Below are 21,100 nucleotides of genomic sequence, written 5' to 3' on the forward strand. Positions count from 1 at the left end.
TGAGTGTCAGATGAAAGAAACACTGTATATTTGCATAGTGCCAGTGATCACACCAAACAATATAAAACCGGAAAACAAAAAAACTATAGGACCAGCACTGAGTAGCATACATGGAAACAAGTAATGAAACTTTAGTCTAAAGTGCTTAATTCTCATTAACTGGAGACTAATGGTTACTAACCATAATAAACTGTGGACAGGAGTGCAGTGTAGTATATTATTGTATGGTACAGTATAGTGTAATGTAATGAACTGTAGTGCATTGTGGGTTATTATACTGTTATGTTACATATGTTTAGGTTAGAGATGTTAGGATAAGGAAATGGTCACATTGGGATTTTTTTTGTTTTGTTTTAGACAATCTTTGAATGGGGAAGCTACACTTTTCCTCCATTGCCAATGCAACGATATGTGTGACAAAGGATGTAAGCACTACTCTTACCAGCATAGGTGCTGAACTTGTGTTAGATGCTGTCTTGTGTAATCTTGTGGCTTCACTGATTTATTGTTTGTCATACTATCCATTGAGTGCTTCTTAACCCTGGAAAGGTTATATATATTTTATCTCAGAGAAGGTGTCTTCCATTTTGCCTGCAAGTCTTCCCTTGACCTATTCGGGTGGTGTCTTTGTTAATCTGAACCAGTGAAGGGCTGTGATTAAGGGCTTTCCAAACATGATATTGACTTGACTATTTTCGGATGGTAATGTTGTGAAAAGCATAGAATATTGGCCTCTTGGTGTCTTTAAAATCTTACCTTTGATTTTATCTTTCCAGACAAAAGCTAAACAAGGAATAAATACAATGCAACAATAGGTTTAGAATTGATTTTGAGATTTGACATGGATGGGTTTCTGTCAAACTAAGTTGAGGTCGAACTTGCCCTGTAAGGCCTCCCAGCATAGCTCAAGTCCAGCATAAAGATTAAATGTGACCAAGCTATCAGCTTTGGAGCAAGCTACATAAGCAAGCCTAATTTTCTTCAAGTTAGTGTGGTGAGAATCAAGCAAGATTCGTCAAGTCTCTACTATAAATAAAGCAAGTCACAGGTCAAGTCATACAAAGTTCTGATGATCTGATAATGTTATGGGAATTAATGTACTTGCATTATGCTCACAAACCTCCTTGGATTAGTGTGTGCATTTGTAGGCTATGCACTAATTCGTAACAATGATGCATTTATGCATTGACTGAGTTCATTTTAGATCAAGTTGAGTTCAAGTTATAGAAATTGCCCAAAATCAACACTGTAATGTCATTCATTGATATATGGTCAAGGAACATCTAAAATAACTACCGACTAACCTAAGTGGTAGGAAATGCCTTAATAACAGACAGGATTCAAAACCTCCTTGTAAATTTGTTTTAGAAGTGATGAATTGCTTTTCCTCCTCGTAACATTATACAGTACACCAGCAGTTTCACTTTCACTCAAGTGCAATTTCTGCAAACTTAAAGCACTCAAAAGCGGGATATTTCAAGACACTTTGCACCTCTGTAAGACTTGCTAGATGGCACTTAAAGCGCTAACAGTGTCTTGTGGAGAAATTCCCATGTGTCTTAATGAAGAAGAAGTGTAAAGTAAGTAGAAAGACGAGTCAGAGCAACAGGGTCACTAAACATGCTGCTAGTGTGCAATAAAAGCCAGTGCTGGTGAAGGAGCAGGGAGGAAGAGAGCTCAGTTATTGGGCAAGCAGCAGCCTGTAAACAACTTGAAACCCCTCGGCACTGGGTCTCACTCTAGTGCGAGAGGAAAGCCCTGATGGTGGTGTTTTCTTACCCTATGAAGTAAGAGCAGCAGTGTGAGTTAGAGCAGTACAGACCGCATTCTTTTTGTTTTTAACATTGTTAGTGTCAGCCAGGCTCACAGTGCTCTCCATCACTTAAGGTCACAATACTCAGGAATCAGATGTATTAGAGAAGATGCTGGCGATGACTTAATTTGTTCCGGCTGTCAAGCAGGGGTTGTTGGGGGTGGAGGTGCCATGCAGACTTAATAAAGCTACAAAGTTCTAATGTAGCCTACAGTTTTAAATATATATACACTCACACTTGCTAGGATGTTAGGTTAGATCCAGTTGTTTAGTTCGCACCAGAGCTTGACGGATAGAAATTAATGAATGCAAATGGGAAAATGCATTAGTTTGTTTTAACTGAATTGCTGTGAAAGCAATATTTTACAAGTCTAATATTTTTTGTAACCAAAGCCAGAAATTTTATACCACCACGGCATATGAGTGTGCATGCACATGCTCCCACTGCTTCTCTTTATTCCTTTCTAGGGAGTGTGTTTGTGTATACATACATGTCCTTATAGCTTCTGTTTAGATGAATGGTCTGCTGCATAGGTGCATTCAAGGTGATGGTAGTGGAGGAGCAGAGGGTGATTTGGGTGAGTGTGTGGTGATGGATGGGAACATGATGTGAGAATCAGTTTCTGATAGCTCAGTCACAACATCCTGTCTTCCCATTAGCAAGACGACAGTTCGGCATAATTTGCTGTTGAATTACAGTAGACATTAGTAGTGTGGGGGCCACGGACACATCAAAGTCATCAAAAAAAAAACTAGCTCTAAAAGGACGGAGGCCTTCTGTGGTTTTAATGGCACCGGCTTTTTTGTTGCCAGGCTTTTAGTTGCCCACGTGCTGCATTACCGTGTTTATCTTTGTGTTGCTGTCACCATGGAGGGATGTGTATGTGTGTGATGAGAGGGGCGACTTGCACCCCTCTCTGTGAGGTTTTGTTGTTTAGACCTGGGGAGAGACATGTGCAAAAAGCCTGGTACAATTACCAGAAATTTCATACTGGGCTATACCAAGTTGTATCACGTCATTGTAAACAATAAGAAAGCTTAAAGTAAAATTTTGACTCTGTATTGAACTGATTCCAAACATGTTAGCATGCACACACACTGTAGGCCTTTTCCCTACCATTGTAACTTGCAACTCTCCCCTTAAAAATGAATGCCAAACTTAAGATTTATCTCACTTCTAACCTTAACACTCCTGAATCTTAACCTCTTAACTAATTTCAGCTCTTATTCATCTGGTAAGCTCTGGCCACTGGTGATAATAACAAGCATGGTTTATTAATACAGGCCCCAGAAGAGCAGCAGCCGTGCCTGTTTTATGTATATATTAAAATGCAATATTTAACGTGATACATTTACAACTAAACTTATCATGGGCTGACATTGTCTTGCAGTAATAAAGAACACTAAAGATGACACTTGGCGGTACCCTCCACACAGTATTAGTGAATTCAGAATCCAATGTTTTCATTTGCATTATGCACCAGTGCTTTTGCATTAGGTTCAATGCAATGATGAATCATCTCCTGTGAATCCCTTATGCGTGGGGTATGCTATTTGAATTTTGTGCAGGATAAATGGACTAGACTCTTAAATAGTAGAAAGTAATAGATACAGAGGCAAATTACAGAATACAAATATGTTGGCTGGCTATTGCTAAAAAGTGGGTTTTCTATACTAGAAACGTTAACCAGAATTTGGGGAAATTGTTGACTCATTTGATTTTCATGACACAGGATAAGCTGGGATGTCTGGAGAGTTTTTTCCCTCTTTGTAACTTGATCTACTGTAACTGAAAATCCCATATCTTTTTGTTTTGCATATATTACAGATATCTTAACGCAAGGCTACAATAAAATTAGTTTAGAAGAATGTCTGACATTACAGAGGACTCATGGTTTTCCCTGTTGTCTAAAATATCTTCCATTATGTCATGTGTCTGTCTTGTATAATATGTGTAGAGAGAAGCTGTCATTTTGGACCTGTTATGTCAGGAAGGCTTGGACAGGATTTGAACAGCTTCTCTTCAACCCCGGCACGAACAAAATACTGAACTATAATTGCAGTTGTCAACCAACAGCACCTACTTTGCTGGCTCAGTGCACCAGCAAAATATCTTGGTGAAAAAAAAAAAAAAGACAGCTGGGTATACACAGAGCACAATGTCTTAAAATTAAAAAAGAATCTGAAAGAGAACATACTTTATATAGACATTACTTATCAATCAAAAAGGTTCAGTGGGTAGAGTGGTCATCTCCCAGTCGGAGGGTTGGGGGTTCAAATCACGGTGCTTGCAGTCCACATGTCAAAGTGTCCTTTGGGCAAGACACTGAACCCCCAAGTTACCCCCGATGGTTAGAGCCATGAGTGTGAATTGGCGCCGCAGATGGCTGCCTTGGTTCTGTACCGGAAACATATTCCTTGTGTCTGTAACATACTTGGCCAAATAAAGGTGGTTATCCTGATTAAATTAATAGAATAAACTGTGTGATAAGACATTTTTGCTGGACATTTCTTACCTATCAGGTACTGTGATGATTTAGATGGTACTGAAAAATGTCTTCATCTGTGTCAAACTGGTTTTTACACAGATAAAACCAAAATATAGACCGACAGAAACACTAACATTGCACCATTAGTATAAACTAACATAGCAGGTGGCAGGAAGCTGCTTCGTGATCTGTGAGACTACCTCTGTTGTTTTATTGCACTCATCATTAGCACACCAACTTGCACTGCAGTAAATAACAGCCATTCAGCCGGTGTTCTCTAAGCACCGAGCATTCCATTTCCCCCCCTACATAAAAAGTAGTCTTCTCAACCTGCTAATTCCCTCTGACAGTAACAGCCAAATAATTCTCAGCAGTCTCAGGGTCTACCAAAATTGACAGTGAAGTAATTTTGGTCAGGGGAAATGAGCATATGAGATTGTAATACCCTGCTCAAGGGGAGAAAATGTTATTGGTATAAACAGTATAAAAGCATATTGGGATAATGCTCATGAGGATGAGAGGATTACATCAAGAAAGAGAGGAGGATGCTAGATCAACATGGAAGCTGGCAGAGGTTGGAGGAGCAGGTTAAAGGATTAGCCCAAGTTTGTGTGTCAGTACAACTGGTCAGTAGAACATACACATCTATTGATCCTCAGCTGAGTTTTGACTTTGGTCCACACAAAAAAAATAATAAAAAGCAAACTAGCATACACTATATCAGTAGTTAGATTTTTAGGGAGTTTTTCTGAGAAACAAGGGAGTTGTATCCTGTACTGATTGTAAAGCTCTTCGGGGCAAATTTGATAATTTTGCTCTATATACACAAAATTGACTTTGACTTACATCAGCATGAAGTACAACTATTATGTGGCCCATGGATTTGTATTTTAAAAATGAAATGCAATGACTCAGTGGAGCTGAGTCAGGTTTACTTTTTGAACTTTCACTTTTTTCTGCTTTCACCTTGAAACAGCACATGCAGTTTGAAACTTGATAAGGATCCAGGCCATAGTCAGGATTTTAAAAATGCTGATTTTTAAAAATGTAATTATTTTGTTTATTGTTTAAACTGTATTTTATATAAATTCGATCTTCCTACCTTATATTCTAAATGCTGTCTCAAAGCCTTTGTCACACTGATGGGATATACTTCTCACAGAAAACACATGCTTATATTTTAATTTAATAATGTTTGCTATAACTAGGCATATTTAGCATATTTAGAAATACCAGAATCAGAATGTTAACTCCTCTTCGGGTCATTGAAATAATCAAAAAATACACAGAGAAAGAAACAATACTCAGGGCATGATGTGAGTGTCCTCCTTGGTAATGAAAATAACAATGTTAAAAAAAAACAAAAAAAACAAAGGGCTGCTTGGTGTGGGTGTGTTGCTGCAGGCACTGGTAAGAAGACGTAGTCCAGTCTGAGTAATACTAATAATTAGTTTGAAGGCTTATCAGAAACCAAAACAGCTTGGTTGAATTTTTTTCCCCCCCCACTGTGCTCATGCCAGTCTGTGCTCATGCAGCCTGAGGATCACATTTTCCTGAATCCAGGTGCAGGGCAGAAAATGCAGTCAAGTGAACAAAGTTGGCAGAGTGTAACAAGAAGATTTTAGTACTGACTACATCCACAGTACAAGTAAAATCAGGAGGGGTTATTAAGGGTCAGTCTGCATACTGGATAATGTCCGTGACCACCAGTCTTGTAAATCCCTCATCAGTCAGCATATACTGAGTCTGATTCTGGTCTTTGGATTTATGGGACAATCTGTCATTGATTTGTACTGAGTTATACTGACAGGTGTTTGCATTACTTTGTCCGCTCCGTTTCTATCTATGCAGCTGGGCTAATAGGCTCATAACAGAAACACCTCTGTTATTTAAATGCAGCACAGTTCAACAGCAACACTACAGCCTCCAAAATTATCATAATGAGAATTTATTGCAGGACTGTTGTATAAGACCAAATTAGTTTTACCTTGTTGTACCAAATAAATAAACTGCCAACTGAGTGTATTTTAATGGTATGTATCTGGAGGAAGGAAAGGTTAAAAAACCAAATGAGAAAGAAAATCAAATTATGGATATGCAGGCAGAGAGATAATTATGTATTGCAAGGTGAGTGTTACCATATACGTAGAGGATGTAGTCGTCATAAGCCTCCCCCACTGAGTTGGATGCCACACAGCGGTAGGTTCCATTGTATGATTTGTTTAGATTTTCGATGTAAAGATCACCACCAGTGATGACGGCGTGGGATGGCACATCGTCATCCACCTTCACCCAGTTTATCCGCTGTGGTCTGAAATGAGAACACCAGAGCACCAGAAAGATCTCAGGGAGGATAAGCGGAAGTGATAGATGATGCAACGCTTTTATTAATTGTTGGATGAAATAAACAACATACACATGGATCATATTGGCTATTCTTAGGCCCCTACCACTATCCATCCATCCATCCATTATCTATACCACTTATCTTGTAGAGGGGGGCTGGAGCTGATCTCAGCTGCCATTTGGCAAGAGGCGGGATAACACCAGGTCACCAGTCTATCACAGGGCTGACACATAGAGCTCTGTTTTCATGCCAGCGCAAAGTCATGACATCAGTGACATCAATCAAAGTCAGGTCTCCACGGTGCTCTTAAATGGGATGAGAGGAGCTGGTTTGATTGGCCATTACTAAAGCCCATCTCAAATTCACCTGCTCAGAATGCATTCCTCATGCTAATAATGTATTCACCTCTTTCTCAGGTTGCGCCCAATATGCACCAATGCCGGTGGTCACCAAAACTGCAAAAAACATTCATATGTGCCTTCACCTGGACTTTAGACTTGCGTTTACAACTGTGCCCTATTTCAGGGAAGTATAACTCACAGAAACAGACAACCATTCACACTCATACATCAGGGAAATTTAGTGTTGCAGTTAACCTTACCTGCACGTGTTTGGACTGTTGGAAGTAGGTACAGGGATGGGGAGAACATGCAAACTCCACACAGCAAGGCTCCAGTTCAAACCCAAAACCTTCTTGCTGTCAGTGCTAATCACAATGCTGTCTCCCCAACCACTAGTGCCCTAGAAGGGCACATAACTGACAATAGTGTCACCAGATTTAAGAGTCTAGCTTATTTTGATGAGTCTGTCCTTTGCACATATTATGGCAATTAACATATTACATCACATAATATCTTGTGGGTAAGGAAGCATTATTAAATAGGTGTGACTAGGGAAAACACCCATTAAAACATCAAAATCATTTGGATTCATCCTCTAAGGTGGTTCTTAAACTTGTCCTATCACAGCCCATTTAGAAGCAGAATGATAATTACACCCCCAATACCATAGTGAATTTGATTATTGGCAACACTGTGAAACTACAAGCAAAATGCAGTACAAAGCAGTCCTGTTACACTGATAGTAAATTACAGACCACGACCAGCTTGTTGATTTTAATTTTATTTATTTTTTTCATGACATTCTGTTTTCTGGAAAAGCCTGGCTAACCTGAATCTTCATAGCTCTGCTAGTATCAGAGCAGTACACTCTTTTGTTAGTGGTCCTTCAATCAAATTAATTCAACTTTCGATGTGCAAATTCTCACACAATCTGGCTAATAGTCTTGTGTATAGCACAAAAAATGGACTTAGACCAAATGTTCATGCAATGACCAAAATGGACAGAAACCATCCCGGAAGCATGGGCAGTTCTCTGTAAATTTCAAGACTATAAACTTATTTTAACAAGTGGAAATTATGGCTTATCCACCAAACAAACATTTTTTTTTAAGTAATAAGACCAGAATTCTTATCCTTGTCACGAGATTATATTTGCCTTTTGTTTTTCAAAGTTTCAGTTTCTCTTTTTATGTTAATGCTGTGCTCTTTAACATGTAATTCCAGTCTTGGCACGTGGAATGAAGCATCTTAGAACCACTGAGAGGAGTTCTCTCTCTCTCTCTCTCTCAGCACTACAGTACTGTGCAAAACTCTTAGGCTGTAATACCAATTTATATTTATTTTTCAGTCTTTTTATTAAGATATAACCAGAACATACATGAAATGTGTACACGGTATTAAAAAAACCCAACATTTTCAGAACAAAATGGCTTCTACAGTCCAAGGTCTGTATTTAGTGTGACCTTACTTTGCACTTAGCACAGCTTGAATTCTTTTGGGGAGACCGTCTTGAAGTCGAGAAACCTTGACAGATCCTCCACCATGTTTCACTGAAGGCTGCAAGCAGTTCTTCCACCTCTGTCCAACTCTTCTTCTCACATACTTTGAAAATTTCAAACTTCGATTTATTACTCCATAATACTCCTTTCCACCGATCTTCACTCCAATCTTTGCGAGCTTTTGCGTATCTCGGCCTTTTCTCCCAGTCCCCCTACTGAAAAAGTGGTTTCTTGGCTGCTCTCCTTCCATTCCTGATCAAGCTGTGGAAGGATCAACTTGGCATCCAGATGAAGCTGCTGGATGCTGAGCCAGGTCCCTGCTGGATTTCCTACGGCTTCTCAAAGAAAAACCTCTCATCAGATCTCAAAATTTTACTTGGTCTTCCACTCTGATTTTTGTTCTTGACCTCTCTGAATTCTTCATATTTCTTTAGAACGCTTTGAATACCACATCTTGAGTATCCAGTTTGTTTGCTGATTTTTTCTGACATTTGTGTTTTTAATAGCATCCATATTTCCTCAATTTTTTGTAAAAACAAATCTAATGGTGGCCTAGACTTCTGCATGATATTGTATATCCAAAGACACTTCTAATACCATAGCACCATTATTAAATTAGGTGTCTGTTTCCTTAATACAGTACACATCTATTTGGGGTGCATCACAACACTTTGGAACTTTCCCCACATTTGTTGACAGATTGCCAGTTCTCCAAATTATAGTCAGGCTTTAATCTCAGCAAACTCTATTTTTATACCCTGTACAACAGCTGTTAACTAGAAGAAGGACTAATCAAAGAGAGCTAGAACATAAAAACAAAACACAGTAAATGGCATTCCTCTTTTTGAGTATAGTGAAAGTAACAATAGCTGTCTTCTAATTGCAAGCTTTCCACACTTGTATGCTTATAAGTATTGCTGTGTAGGTGGGCACCTACCAAGCGTCTGTCTTTGTTCTCTTTTGTACCTTGACTGAGGTTTATAGCAGGGAGACAGATTCCATTTTTATGACAATGAGCTCAGAGCACCTGGAGTCACTGAGGGTGAAGAGAAAAGAAAAAGACAAAACACCTCTATTTTGCTCCTGCAACTTCCAATGGCTACTGCCAGCTACTGTTATTTCCCCTGAGCATGTGCTGATGGTCTCTCTTGTTGCATTTTGTTGTGGTGTTTTAACTTGTTTCCCTCCATTTGAAAACATTTGGTGTGGAGGGAGCAAGCAAATAAGAGGGAGGGGTGATGAAGTGAAAAATCCAGGAAAATAAAATATGGAAGAACAGCTGATGCTCAACAGCACAAACAAACAAACCACAAATTTGTTCAATGGCTGTGGTGGATGTCTTGAAAGACAGAGTCATGTGCCTAATACAAGTGTTCTCCAGATTAAATAAGATGATGATCAATAGTAAATGCATAAATATAAGTGTCTTCCTAAGAGGGTGTGAAGTGAGAGACATGACCCAGAAAAAACTGTTTCTATCAGTGGATGGGATGTTGTGAGGAGGGAAAAGTGAATCTGGAGAAGGAAGATAGACAGAGATAGATGAACGAGGTAAGATGGGGCTGCAAGGAGAGAGGAAGGGCAGGCGTCTAGAATACAAATGGCTGCCTGCAACCAGAGCCCCCTGTGCTATCTACTGGTAATGACTGCACAACTCTCAGCAGCTCTAATGAAAATGACTTCCAATTCCCAGCTCACTGTATTGATTGTGTTTTCATCTTTATAAAATGAATATGGGTAGTGAGCTTGTCTCTAAGCCAAATATGATAACTGTGTCAGGCTAGTGGGGAGAGGAACATGTCAAGGTAACACTGTTTGGTTTTGCGTGTTTGCATGTTGTACTTTTACCCTCTGGAGAATCACACAGCGTACAGTATTTGACCCACAGAACAAGAATATTTTATGCAATGTGAAAACAGATTGATTGGTCCTTACCTTGATTTTGACATTTTTTGATTTAGGTTAATTTTAGATTTTGGATTAATTTTAAGGCAGAGTAAAAGATTGCATTGGTCGGGTTTTGCTAATCCTTAACCCCTCAGCCTGTATATCAGACCTATAAGTCCACCTATAATGAACCAAGCTCAGAGGTGGCTGCCTAGGCAAACGCGGGGGTGGCTGTACTGTAGAGGCACACGATGACCCAGGTAAACAAATGAATGCTAAATATAACTAAAAAAATAACAGTAATCCATGCTGATTGCAGAGGCAAACACACAAGCCATATTGTCAGCACATTGTTTTCTTGCAATTCCACCTGTTCAAATGAAACCTGCTGGCAGAAGCACACACTCACATCTCAGCAGAATGACAAATTATAATTTCAATAACCACCACTAATCATTCATGCCACTAGTCGACCTAATGGAATACTTCCCCAAAAAGCCTGTGATGAATTTCAAACACCTTTCGACTCTGTAAGCTTGTAAGGTGGCTTTGAACAACTGTCTCATAAAATTTACGTTTATGTACTACTCACTTGTTTCCCTAGTTACACTGTGGTGACAAATGTTATCACTGACAGGATTATGTTCAAAGATTAGGCAACATTTTTGAATGAACTGAACGGCTACCACACTACCAACTCCACCGGAGTCACAGGGAGGTACAGTGACTGGGGTAGATGGCAGCAGTACAAACCCAATGATTATCCCATCAGACCCTGGGGTTGTCATCCTGACTCCTGTCTGTGGTTTCCTTTGGTAAAGGTTGTAGTTTTGTCTAAATGTTAATAAATACATTATGTCTCAAGTGACTACAAATGTTTTCTCTACCAGACCACAGTCTTTAAACAGCTAACTCTGCTGGGGACAGCTGTCTTCCTCTGCCAAAAAGCAAACTACAAACCCTTCACAGACACCAGTCAGATGTGCATTTCACACCAGAAGCACATGTTTAATGAAGTAAGGCCTTTTTCTATAAGGTCGCCACATTTGAATATACCGGCACCTAAAAGAAACACCTATGAGTTCCTCACATTATGGTTTGTGATGTAATATTTACAACTCCAGGTTCAGCTGATGATTGTTTTGTTCTGTCCACATTTGAACAGCCTTGTCAACACGTTAATATGGCTGATACCAACAGTGCCAACTGTATTGATGTTTGGATAGTTTGTCAGGTTTCCTGCCTGATGCTCTCAGTCCATTCACCCCTGCTCACCCTAATTGCTTCATTTGCACTCCATTACATCTCATATCACAAAGACCTGTCATCTGAACAAACCAACACCTGGGCTTACAGATGATACATGTAGAATAATATTCTGATGAGCAGCAAGCCAGTGCTACAAGAGCCAGACATTACAAAGAACTGATTAGCAAAGATAAAGGCCACTCTAAGTTCATTTTCAACATGGTGGCAAAAATTACTTGGGGACTGCTCTTAGCTCTGTGTACTTTTAACTTTAATAGCAAAACTGAATTCATCTATGCCTCAAGTCTATCAACATATTTGCAGTCTCAGTTTCCCTAGATACCTTCAAAAATTATCATTCATCACAAAAAACAACCCCCACCATATTCAAGCTGATTCACCAGCCATCCTGTTAAAATTGTACCTGCTGGATATTAGGACCCAATCCACTCATTCTATTAATGCCCCTCTCTCTGCTCTTCCCTCCGCCTTTAAAGCAGTGGTAATTAAACACCTGTTCAAAATATCACACAGTAATTGGAATGTATTTTATAATTACAGGCTAGCTGCAAATTTCCCATCTAAAAATCCTGAAAAAGAAAATAGCCAAAAAATGGTCATTCAATTAAGTGATAATATATCTAGCATTAGTCATTTAAAATTGTCTGGCCTTAGGTCTTTTTGTAACATTAGTCAGAGTTGCAGTCAAAGTTTGCCTCTATATATTATGCACTGGTATCAAGGCAATCCTCTTGACTATGATGTATAATTCCTCAATCAGTCTTAAGAACAGTTCCCTAGTATATTCTAGGCAACATTTTGATCTTTCAAACCATAAATCATAATGATTTTCATGCATTACCATTCCTGAGGTGGTATCTAAGAAATAAAAACAAATCATAGGGGTACTGACTAAACAAGGAGCATACTGTAATATCAGTTGTAAACCAAGGGACCAAGGACAGAGCCCTGAGGGACTCCAGAGATTTTTGAAGATTAATGTTTTTGGCTAAGATGACATAATCTCACATGTCAAAATGTGCCCTTATAGATCAAGAATAACCAAAACTGACTTTCCAAAACATATGCAAAAAGCGCATAATTTTAAACTTTGACAAGGTCTGTTTTCATTCAGTGCCATGACTTAAAACCAGACCGGAAGCTTTCAAAGATACTGATGTGCTTTTATAACAATCTACTTCAATACCCTACACATGAATGGTCCATTTGATATTGATGTGACTTCATGTAAGGATCAAGGAACTGGTTGAAGGTTTTATCAGGAAAAAATAGTAAATAACTAACTATGCCAGAGAGGTTAACAGTAAGATGAAAGAACAAAAAATTCTAACTATATTTGGGTTCATATAGATTTTTATAGTACTACTAGTGTTGGAATTGTGTTGTGCATGCTTACATTTTCTTTGGAGGTAACCCAACACTATTTTGTGTGTCCAGCATTCAACAATCATCTCTTCACAGTGAAAGTAAAGCAGTGAAAAGCATAGTTCTATGCCACTATACACTAAGAATACAGCCAAGGTATGTGGATGTACACATACAAGTGCATCTAAGCAGGTAGGTGTGTTTGCACAGAACACAGCCATTTTTGAATTTGTTAAAATGCGAGTTTGTTTGCTTGTGTAACATACTGGGGTTTGCCTTTGGCCTGACATGTCAGCTCCAGGTTCTCTCCTTCCCTGGTCAGACCCTGAGGAAATTCCACCACGATTTTTACTTCTGGTTTGTCTGAAAGGATGAGAAAGAAAGACAGAAAATTAAATGCTAGGACAACATAACTAACAAGGAATTATTTATCTTCACTGCACATCTACTTTCTACAGCTGTGTTTTTTCTGATAGATTCCTTCTTTAGGTCATGCTGTTTGTAGCAAATATAAACATAAAGGTAGAAATTTTATTTTGAGGTTCAAGTAAAAATTCCATGAAACTGGCCTGCAGCAACAAGCGGGCAATTTAGTACATTTATCATCTTTTTGGTTCCCAAGATGCCTTTGAAAAATCTGTGGAATTATACAGACTGTATAAATTGAAAAATATGTTTTAACATTGTTCATTCTAAGTCTAACACAAACCGGTCTCCAACAAATTATGTTCAAATACAACAAGACAAGAAGTGGATGTGGTTGGGCTATTGGGTGGGCATATAAATTTCAAATTTCAAATCAAGTAACTGTTTTTCCATCAGCTTCTATTGGTGTTTTCACAATTTGCCTTCCCACAAAATACACAGTAAACTGCTCACTGTGATCTCAGATATAGTCCCTAAATCCATGACCTGCCCCAGCAGTGTGGGAGAGAAGGAGGTCGTCAAATCAAGTTCATGTTGCTGAAAGGTAACTTTCCATTTACTACAGTATGTTTGAGCTATACAGCACCCAGACTTTGCTTGGTGTGGGTGAATTTGAGTAAACAATAAACTACATATGAGGTTTACTTCTTTACCTTTACCCACTGCTACTGCCTTAACTCAGCCTCCTCTTCCAATGCTTCAAATCACTTTTCAGAAGCGTTGGCTTTATCTTTGCCATCTTATTTATGGAATTTTAAATCAACCTAACACCAAAACATAACATGCATAAGCCGAAATACAAGGAGTCCAGATAAAGCTCCTACACAAAACTACTGAAGAGCTGAGGCAGCTGGAAAGAACATGTAAGAACCTTGTTTTGACAAATCAGTGGAGTACTTTGGCAGTTGACGCTGTGCTATTCTTTGCAACCATGGAGTTTCTATTGTTGCCATTCCACTGACTGTTGCTGGTATTATCAAAGCCTTTTATCATTTTGGCATGAGAGATGATCCTTTATTCTGGACAAAAATCTAATGTTTTATTCAATCCATCACCTGGAACTAGGGACTGAATTCAGTGTTACCATGCACCATAGTAGGACTGAGACTGAACAAAAGCAAGTTCTCTTGAAAGAACAGGAATGTTATGATTGATAATCCCACAAAATGAGGTGTCTCACTGTAAAAGTAAATAAATAGTAAAAACAATCATGACAGAGGGGCTAAGTGGCTTTACACAAGTGTGCCTTTTTTTCCCCACCAGCAGTGTAAAATAGCAGCCAACATTTCTAGCATTACATCAGTAGCTTAAACAAGTGAAATAATTCAGAATATTATAGCAGATAATTACTAAGGTTTTGTGCTCATTTTTTGGTGCAAAACAATGAAAATGCATTCATATTTACCATAGACTCACCACAAAGTTTTGCACCAGATAGCTGGTACAGCTGGTATTCGCACATTTGTTCTCATGTAATACGTATTTTAAGGCGTTCTTATTCAGGGGTGCAAAATAAGGAAGGAGAGAATGGAAATGTATACAAATAAGAGTGTCTGATTTACTACTGCTGTGACAGAGGGAACTGCGGCTGAAATTTAACGTCAGGAGAAAGCAGGTGTAAAATCCGCAGCGCTGCTCTGAGCTTGGCAGCTGTTAGTCATTTGAGACCTTCTTGGAGTTAAGAACACATTTGAGGAGGAAGAGGGTGTTTGTAAATTTCATCACTCACCAGAGGGGAATATGAGGAACTTTTACAGGCTTTGGGGTTACACCATGCTTCAATTACAGAATAAAATAAAAGGTGATTTGACTGGCAGAAGGCTACATGATTGCATTTGCAAAATATATTTGTTGATTTCTAAAGTTTAGTCCCTTTCTTCTACAGCCCCTCCCTGTCCATACACATGCAATACAGGAAGCAGGTCCTTATAAACATAAATGTAACTTATGCTGCTTAGTGTTGATAAATATGAAGCTAAATTGAAATACTGTGGTGCCACAATATTTTGCGTACCAGATGGTAATCCCCTTATGTCTTACTTTTTCTCCAAAATGTTATTTGGTTGGTTTTTCTATGTTTGATGCTATAAATACAGGTCAACCATCTCACACCAGATAGATTGCTGGGTCACGATGGTGTAATTATAGTTTTCTGATTGTGATGTAACCTTTCTTTTTTTGTTCTTTTCTTCTTTCTCTGGTTTTGTAGAGTAAATGCACAATTTGGTGCTTGTATTTTTTCATCAGCTGGACAACAGAGGGATCAGGTTTGAGTTAGGATTTCAAAGCCGACAGTAAAGTTACACTCTGCTGTCCGACCTTTTCAGCAACAAACAACACGTGTCTGGCCATCCATCTGTCTAAATCACACCCTGTCCATGGCCAGCTCTCAGTCTTGGTGATGGACAGCAGATGGGCAAAAAGCCAAGTCTTCTGCTCAGTGGGCATTCATGGGTCTAGACAGCAACACTTTCGTTTTGTTTCCACTCCAGGCACTACATGGCATCCTGCAACTTTTACTTTGCTCACAATGTCATCTGACCTTTTCATCTCAAAGCCATAAACATGAAGGACGCCAGGCATCTGTAGGTTGTTTTGATAGCCTCAAGTAGTTATGGCGGAGTAAACATCAAGGACGCCGGGCATCTGTAGGTTGGTTTGATAGCCTCAAGTAGTTATGGCGGAGCTTTCTTGTTTCTGCTTGATTGAAAAATACGCTGCATTGCCAGATCCAAACACTGCAACTTCAGTGAAAATGAATTCACGTTTTCCATATGCAAGGGGGCCATTATCATTACGCTAACTGAATTATTTTTATTGTTTACCTCACCTCATAAGCACTCAAGATGGCACCATCCATCTTTCCATAGCCAGCTGACCTTAAGGTAATACAAGCAGGCAAAAGAGAAAAACAGTGTGCTTTGCTTATTCATATAAACATTAGGGGCTTATTTAATTATGCTGTCCCCTGACAATATATTTTTTTGACATTTCTTACTACCCAATGCACCCCACTGCACTCACAATTTGCCCACACAGTGAGTGATTCAGTGTAAACCATGACATGTCAGGTAATCAGTAAACAAACTTTTATGTCACTGTAGAAGTAGAACAAGTAAGACTATATAGACCCTATCATTCATACTTTCCTAGATAAGAACAGATATGCATGTGGATTCTTTGAAAGGTTCATGAAAAGGACCATGTTATTTGGCACTGACTAGGCTACAGGAAAAACAGAAGACTGTGTTCAGGACGGGTGCACAGAATGTTCTGGTTAGTACAGTAATGTTAAAATTAAGGTTAAAGTTAAAGTAATAAGGCAACAGTAGTACATATGTACAAAACAATTTTGCCTATGGACATGGACATCTATCATCAAGGGACACCTTAGCTTGCATAAAACACAAATAATAAGGTGTGAGAAAACAGTCTGTTAGTCAAATCGAGTCAAGTGTTCACTGAGTGCTCCCAGGACTACAGCGGTTGCAATCACTTTGAAATGTAAGAAACTCAGTACAACCCTGACCGTTCCTAGTGTTTGCTGTCTGGCTAAATAAGGCAAGAAGGGCCTTGGTCAGGGAGGTGAAGGCAGCCAAATACAGAAGCATCCTTGAAGAAAACCTCATCCAGAGAACACAAACACAGACTGGGGTGACAGTTCACCTTTAAGCACGACAATGACCCAAAGCATACACTGCAGTGGCTTCAGGGCAAGTCTCTGAATGTCCTTGAGTAGCCCAAACAAAGCCCAGACCTAACCCCCATCAAGCATCTGAATGAGATTGGATGGTGAGTTTATCTTATTCTGCCATGAAGAATAGGATAAACTAGTGTCCAAGAAGACTTGCAGCTGCAATTGCTGCCACAGTGGCTGCTACAAAGAGTAAGAGATTTTAGTTTTTGATTTCTGATCAACTTTTAGACAACTCCATGGTTTCACTTTGTCCCCATACTGTAGGTGATTAAGTGTATAATGATGGGTAGAAATGGCAAGTGTATCCATTCAAAATTAAATCCACAACACACAAAAATGTGCAAAAAGGGTCTGAACACCTTCTGAATTCAATGTACAGACATATATTTTGTGTACTGTTACATCCCTAGTGCTTAAAATTGCACTTCTAATTAACTCCAATTAATTGCTGTCAGTTCACAGAGAAAGATAATTCCCTTGGAAATCCATAAATGCTTTTAAGGAAGCTTCCGGGAACCTAGACCAGTAAAATAAAGCAAAGATAGAAAGAAAGCAAAGTTACAGAAAAGAATTTAAAAATCATCATGTATCATGTTTCTATATCTGTTCTATAGAAGCAGTAAGATTCTTCAGTCAACACACTACAAATGCAATATTAAACTGTATAGCAGAGATATCAAAGAGAAGGCGGATGGCAGGATGGGCTACGCCTCTTGGTTGCTTATTACAGTATGCACAGAGCATGACAGCAGTAGTATGAGGTAGAGTGAGGCGGCAAGCAGGGTGGTCCATGCGAGCTCCCTGTTATCAGAGACCAACAAAATGCCATGCTGCCTCTGTAGATGAGCTGATCTCCTGTTCTCGCTCTCCCAGGGAAAGGTCAGAAAGCTACAGAAGAGTTTTTTTTTTTTTTTTTTTTTTTTTTTTTTTTTTTTGGCCAAAGACATAAGGTTACCGAGGCAAAAAAATACAGAAATTTATCAGTTTGCACCAATAAAAAAAGATTTAAGATGCCAGTGTACAAAGGTTTAGCAGTACTTGTGGCATGGCTGGGGTAGTTTAGTTTTGTCTCTAATGTTTTGTTATTAAAACATAATTACATTTACTTTATTTATAAACACATTTTGGAATTACCTGGAGTTACAGTTTTTGGTAGATGATGCAACTACCCTGCATCATCAACAGATACAACAGATATTGTAATCCCTTACACTACCCATTCCTGAAAAGTTACTGTGGCTGAGTGGTCTCAGTTGGCACCCATGTATAGATGCACCGTAATGTGCTCAAAATGCAAGTCCAGCCATGGCCCCTTCTCTTTCTTACCCCAGTAGTTTGTCTCTACTGCACTATTAAGTAAAGGCCAAAAAGCCCAAAACCAGTTATAGCAATAAAGACCATGACCTCTGACCTCGATTCAGAGCTGAACTTCATTGCTTCCTCTTGGTTTGCAGGTAAAGTTGAGTTCAGTTATTTTTGTAACATTTTTTGGGGTCAGATGTATAAACAATGTGCACAGAACATGTAGCACAGCATCCCACACACAAGCTGTAGAGAAGTATTCTGGATATTTCTAGAGAAAAATGTGCTGCAGCTACCTTGTATCCATGTCAGAAAACTATAAAAACAGTTGAGCTTGAACAAACTGGATTGGTGAGACGATACCTGCAGTTTTCATTCTGGTTTGATTCAGTGTCTATCTTTTGTTGCATCTGTAATCTGCAAAAGACACTTTAACAAACATTATTTTTAAAGATTTGTGTGTTTTGGTGTTTAACATTTGACGTTTCATTTCTCTGTGTTTATTTAGTATTTACTTAAACACTATTAAACTGTACTGTTTAAGTTGTTTCCTACAGTATAAATTAAATTATTACTACATCTGACATTTGCTCACCATGATTGAGATGTCATTGATGCATGTACAATGAATTACAGACATTTTTGGGTGCTACAAATAGTGACAGCTGTGTGACTTGCACATCTGTGCTATGCTTTTACTGATCAGAAATGAAGACTATGGTGTCTATATACGTACATGTCATTCCACTTATGGCTTATCTGGTAGAGAAAATCTGCCTCATGTAAGAGCACAGTTTCAGGAAGACTGAAATTTCTGCCTCCTGTCCTTCTGTCGTGACCCTATTTCTCTGCACCTGGTCAGCACACAGTAATGCTGAGTTATGATACAAAACATATTGATTAAGCATGTTAAAAGACAGGAAGTAACCTAACATTAATATGTTTCTTTAGAATATGTTCATCATTGTGCTCTTTTATTTAATTTCGCTTTTTACTTGTGCACTTTTATCTTTTCCCTTTAATGACAATGCCATAGACCAAAGTTTCAGTGAAGGAAAATGTGGAAAATTTATGTAATTTAATTAGTGGAGATGGAACAGCCTCCTCAACTTCAGTCCAATTTTCTCCTTTTATTCACCATAACCTGTGCATAGAGATGATTTCCCTTCAGTGACATGGGGTCCATACATGTCATTCACCAAAGTTTTAGTTGGGGAAAAAGTAGAAAATTTATGCCATTTAATTAGTGGGGATGGAATACTCTTCTGTATTGCAGTCCAATTTACTGAATCAAGCTGATGAGACACTTGAAAAAAGAAAGAATGAAAGAAAAAAAAAAAACAAGCTTAATGGTGCTGAAGTATCCATGTCAATTTCTGACTTATTTAGCAGCACAAGTACTTACACTGAACCTCCAGATATTTCTGTGCTTGGAAGTCTTTGACTGCAGGGTGGTCAACAATGCAAACCACAGGTACACCATCATCCTCCTTATTGACTGTGAATGTCAGCCGGCTGGTTACTGTGTACATCTTGTCATAGGTCAGCTCCACTTTGGGCTTGCCTATGGGAAACAAAGACAAGCACACTGAAAACAAATATACAGGTGAATTTTGGATTTTAATTAAAATATGAATTACATAAACTTACATAAACAGTAACTAGATGCACTGTGGTCTGCCAAGACCCACTGGGCATTTGCTTAGCAAAATTTCTTAGCAAACATTAATGTAAGATAATTAGCCTTTAACCAACCAGCAACAATTCCCCTGAAATTAATTGAATTTGGTCTGAAGTTCTGTGACTGGTCCCTTAAGTATAACTACACACAGTGAAAGGAGCCATAACCAGTCTTGCCTGGAAATAAAGAGGCTTTGGGAAAACAGACCCAAACCCAAAAATTTAGGTTCTAGTCTGCAGGACACTATTCCATCTCACACTGGGTAACAGGTGGGGTACAACCCAGGACATGTTATCTCCCACAGGGCTCACACAACCACCAGACAACCATTCACACACACACAGGCAATGTAGCAGTCTCTTATTAAGCTATGGTAACACGCATGTCTTTGGACTCTTGGAGAAAACTTGGAGGAAACCTGCAAGGCATTACCTGGCCAGTGGATTGAACCCTGGATTGTTCTTGCTGTCAAGTGACAGTACTTATCAATGCACCGTCATTCTTCTCATTTATAGCACCTGCAGTCCCTAGAATTTGATATACAATGTCTAATAAAAAAGAGCCAGGACTTAGGAGTATTGCTTGTTGTTGTAAACATTTAAATGACTCTACAAACTGCTGAATGGTGGGCTTCCTGCTTCAGGGCTCAGCTGATTTAGGTGCATGTCCTCTTCACTAAAGTCAAATACTGTAGTTAAAAAACTGAGATCCTGAGATTTAGATTGGCTTTGCAAATAAAACATTCATAAATTCTACCTTCTTTTTTTCTTTAACAATTTATGAAAATATTACCAAACGTGACAATTTTAAATATCTTCCAAATATCTTCCTGGCATTGATAAAATGTTATTTTATCCAACTTTGGTTGCTTTATAAGTACTTTGTGAACAACATATTTTGTAGAAGGGTCAGCCCACGAAGGCTGATAATGACATTGAACACTCTGGGCACAAGAATGCTGGAAAAATACTTTAAAAATGTTCA

At 38.8% G+C, this 21,100-nt stretch overlaps 1 protein-coding gene across 4 annotated transcripts in view; it reads right to left on the minus strand.

The window, feature by feature from the left end:
• Positions 1-21,100, minus strand: part of cadm1a (cell adhesion molecule 1a) — a 340,724-nt gene that overhangs the window by 41,060 nt on the left and 278,564 nt on the right. For all 4 annotated transcript variants that reach the window (XM_020598433.1, XM_020598432.1, XM_020598430.1 and 1 more), the window contains 3 exons: positions 19,841-19,999; positions 13,277-13,373; positions 6,441-6,613 (listed from right to left, as the gene is read on the minus strand). In XM_020598433.1, coding sequence (XP_020454089.1) covers positions 6,441-6,613; positions 13,277-13,373; positions 19,841-19,999 — 429 coding nt within the window. The remainder of the gene's footprint in view (positions 1-6,440; positions 6,614-13,276; positions 13,374-19,840; positions 20,000-21,100) is intronic.

This window comes from Monopterus albus, unplaced genomic scaffold (genome assembly GCF_001952655.1).
Source record: "Monopterus albus unplaced genomic scaffold, M_albus_1.0 scaffold38.1, whole genome shotgun sequence".
Lineage (NCBI taxonomy): Eukaryota > Metazoa > Chordata > Actinopteri > Synbranchiformes > Synbranchidae > Monopterus > Monopterus albus.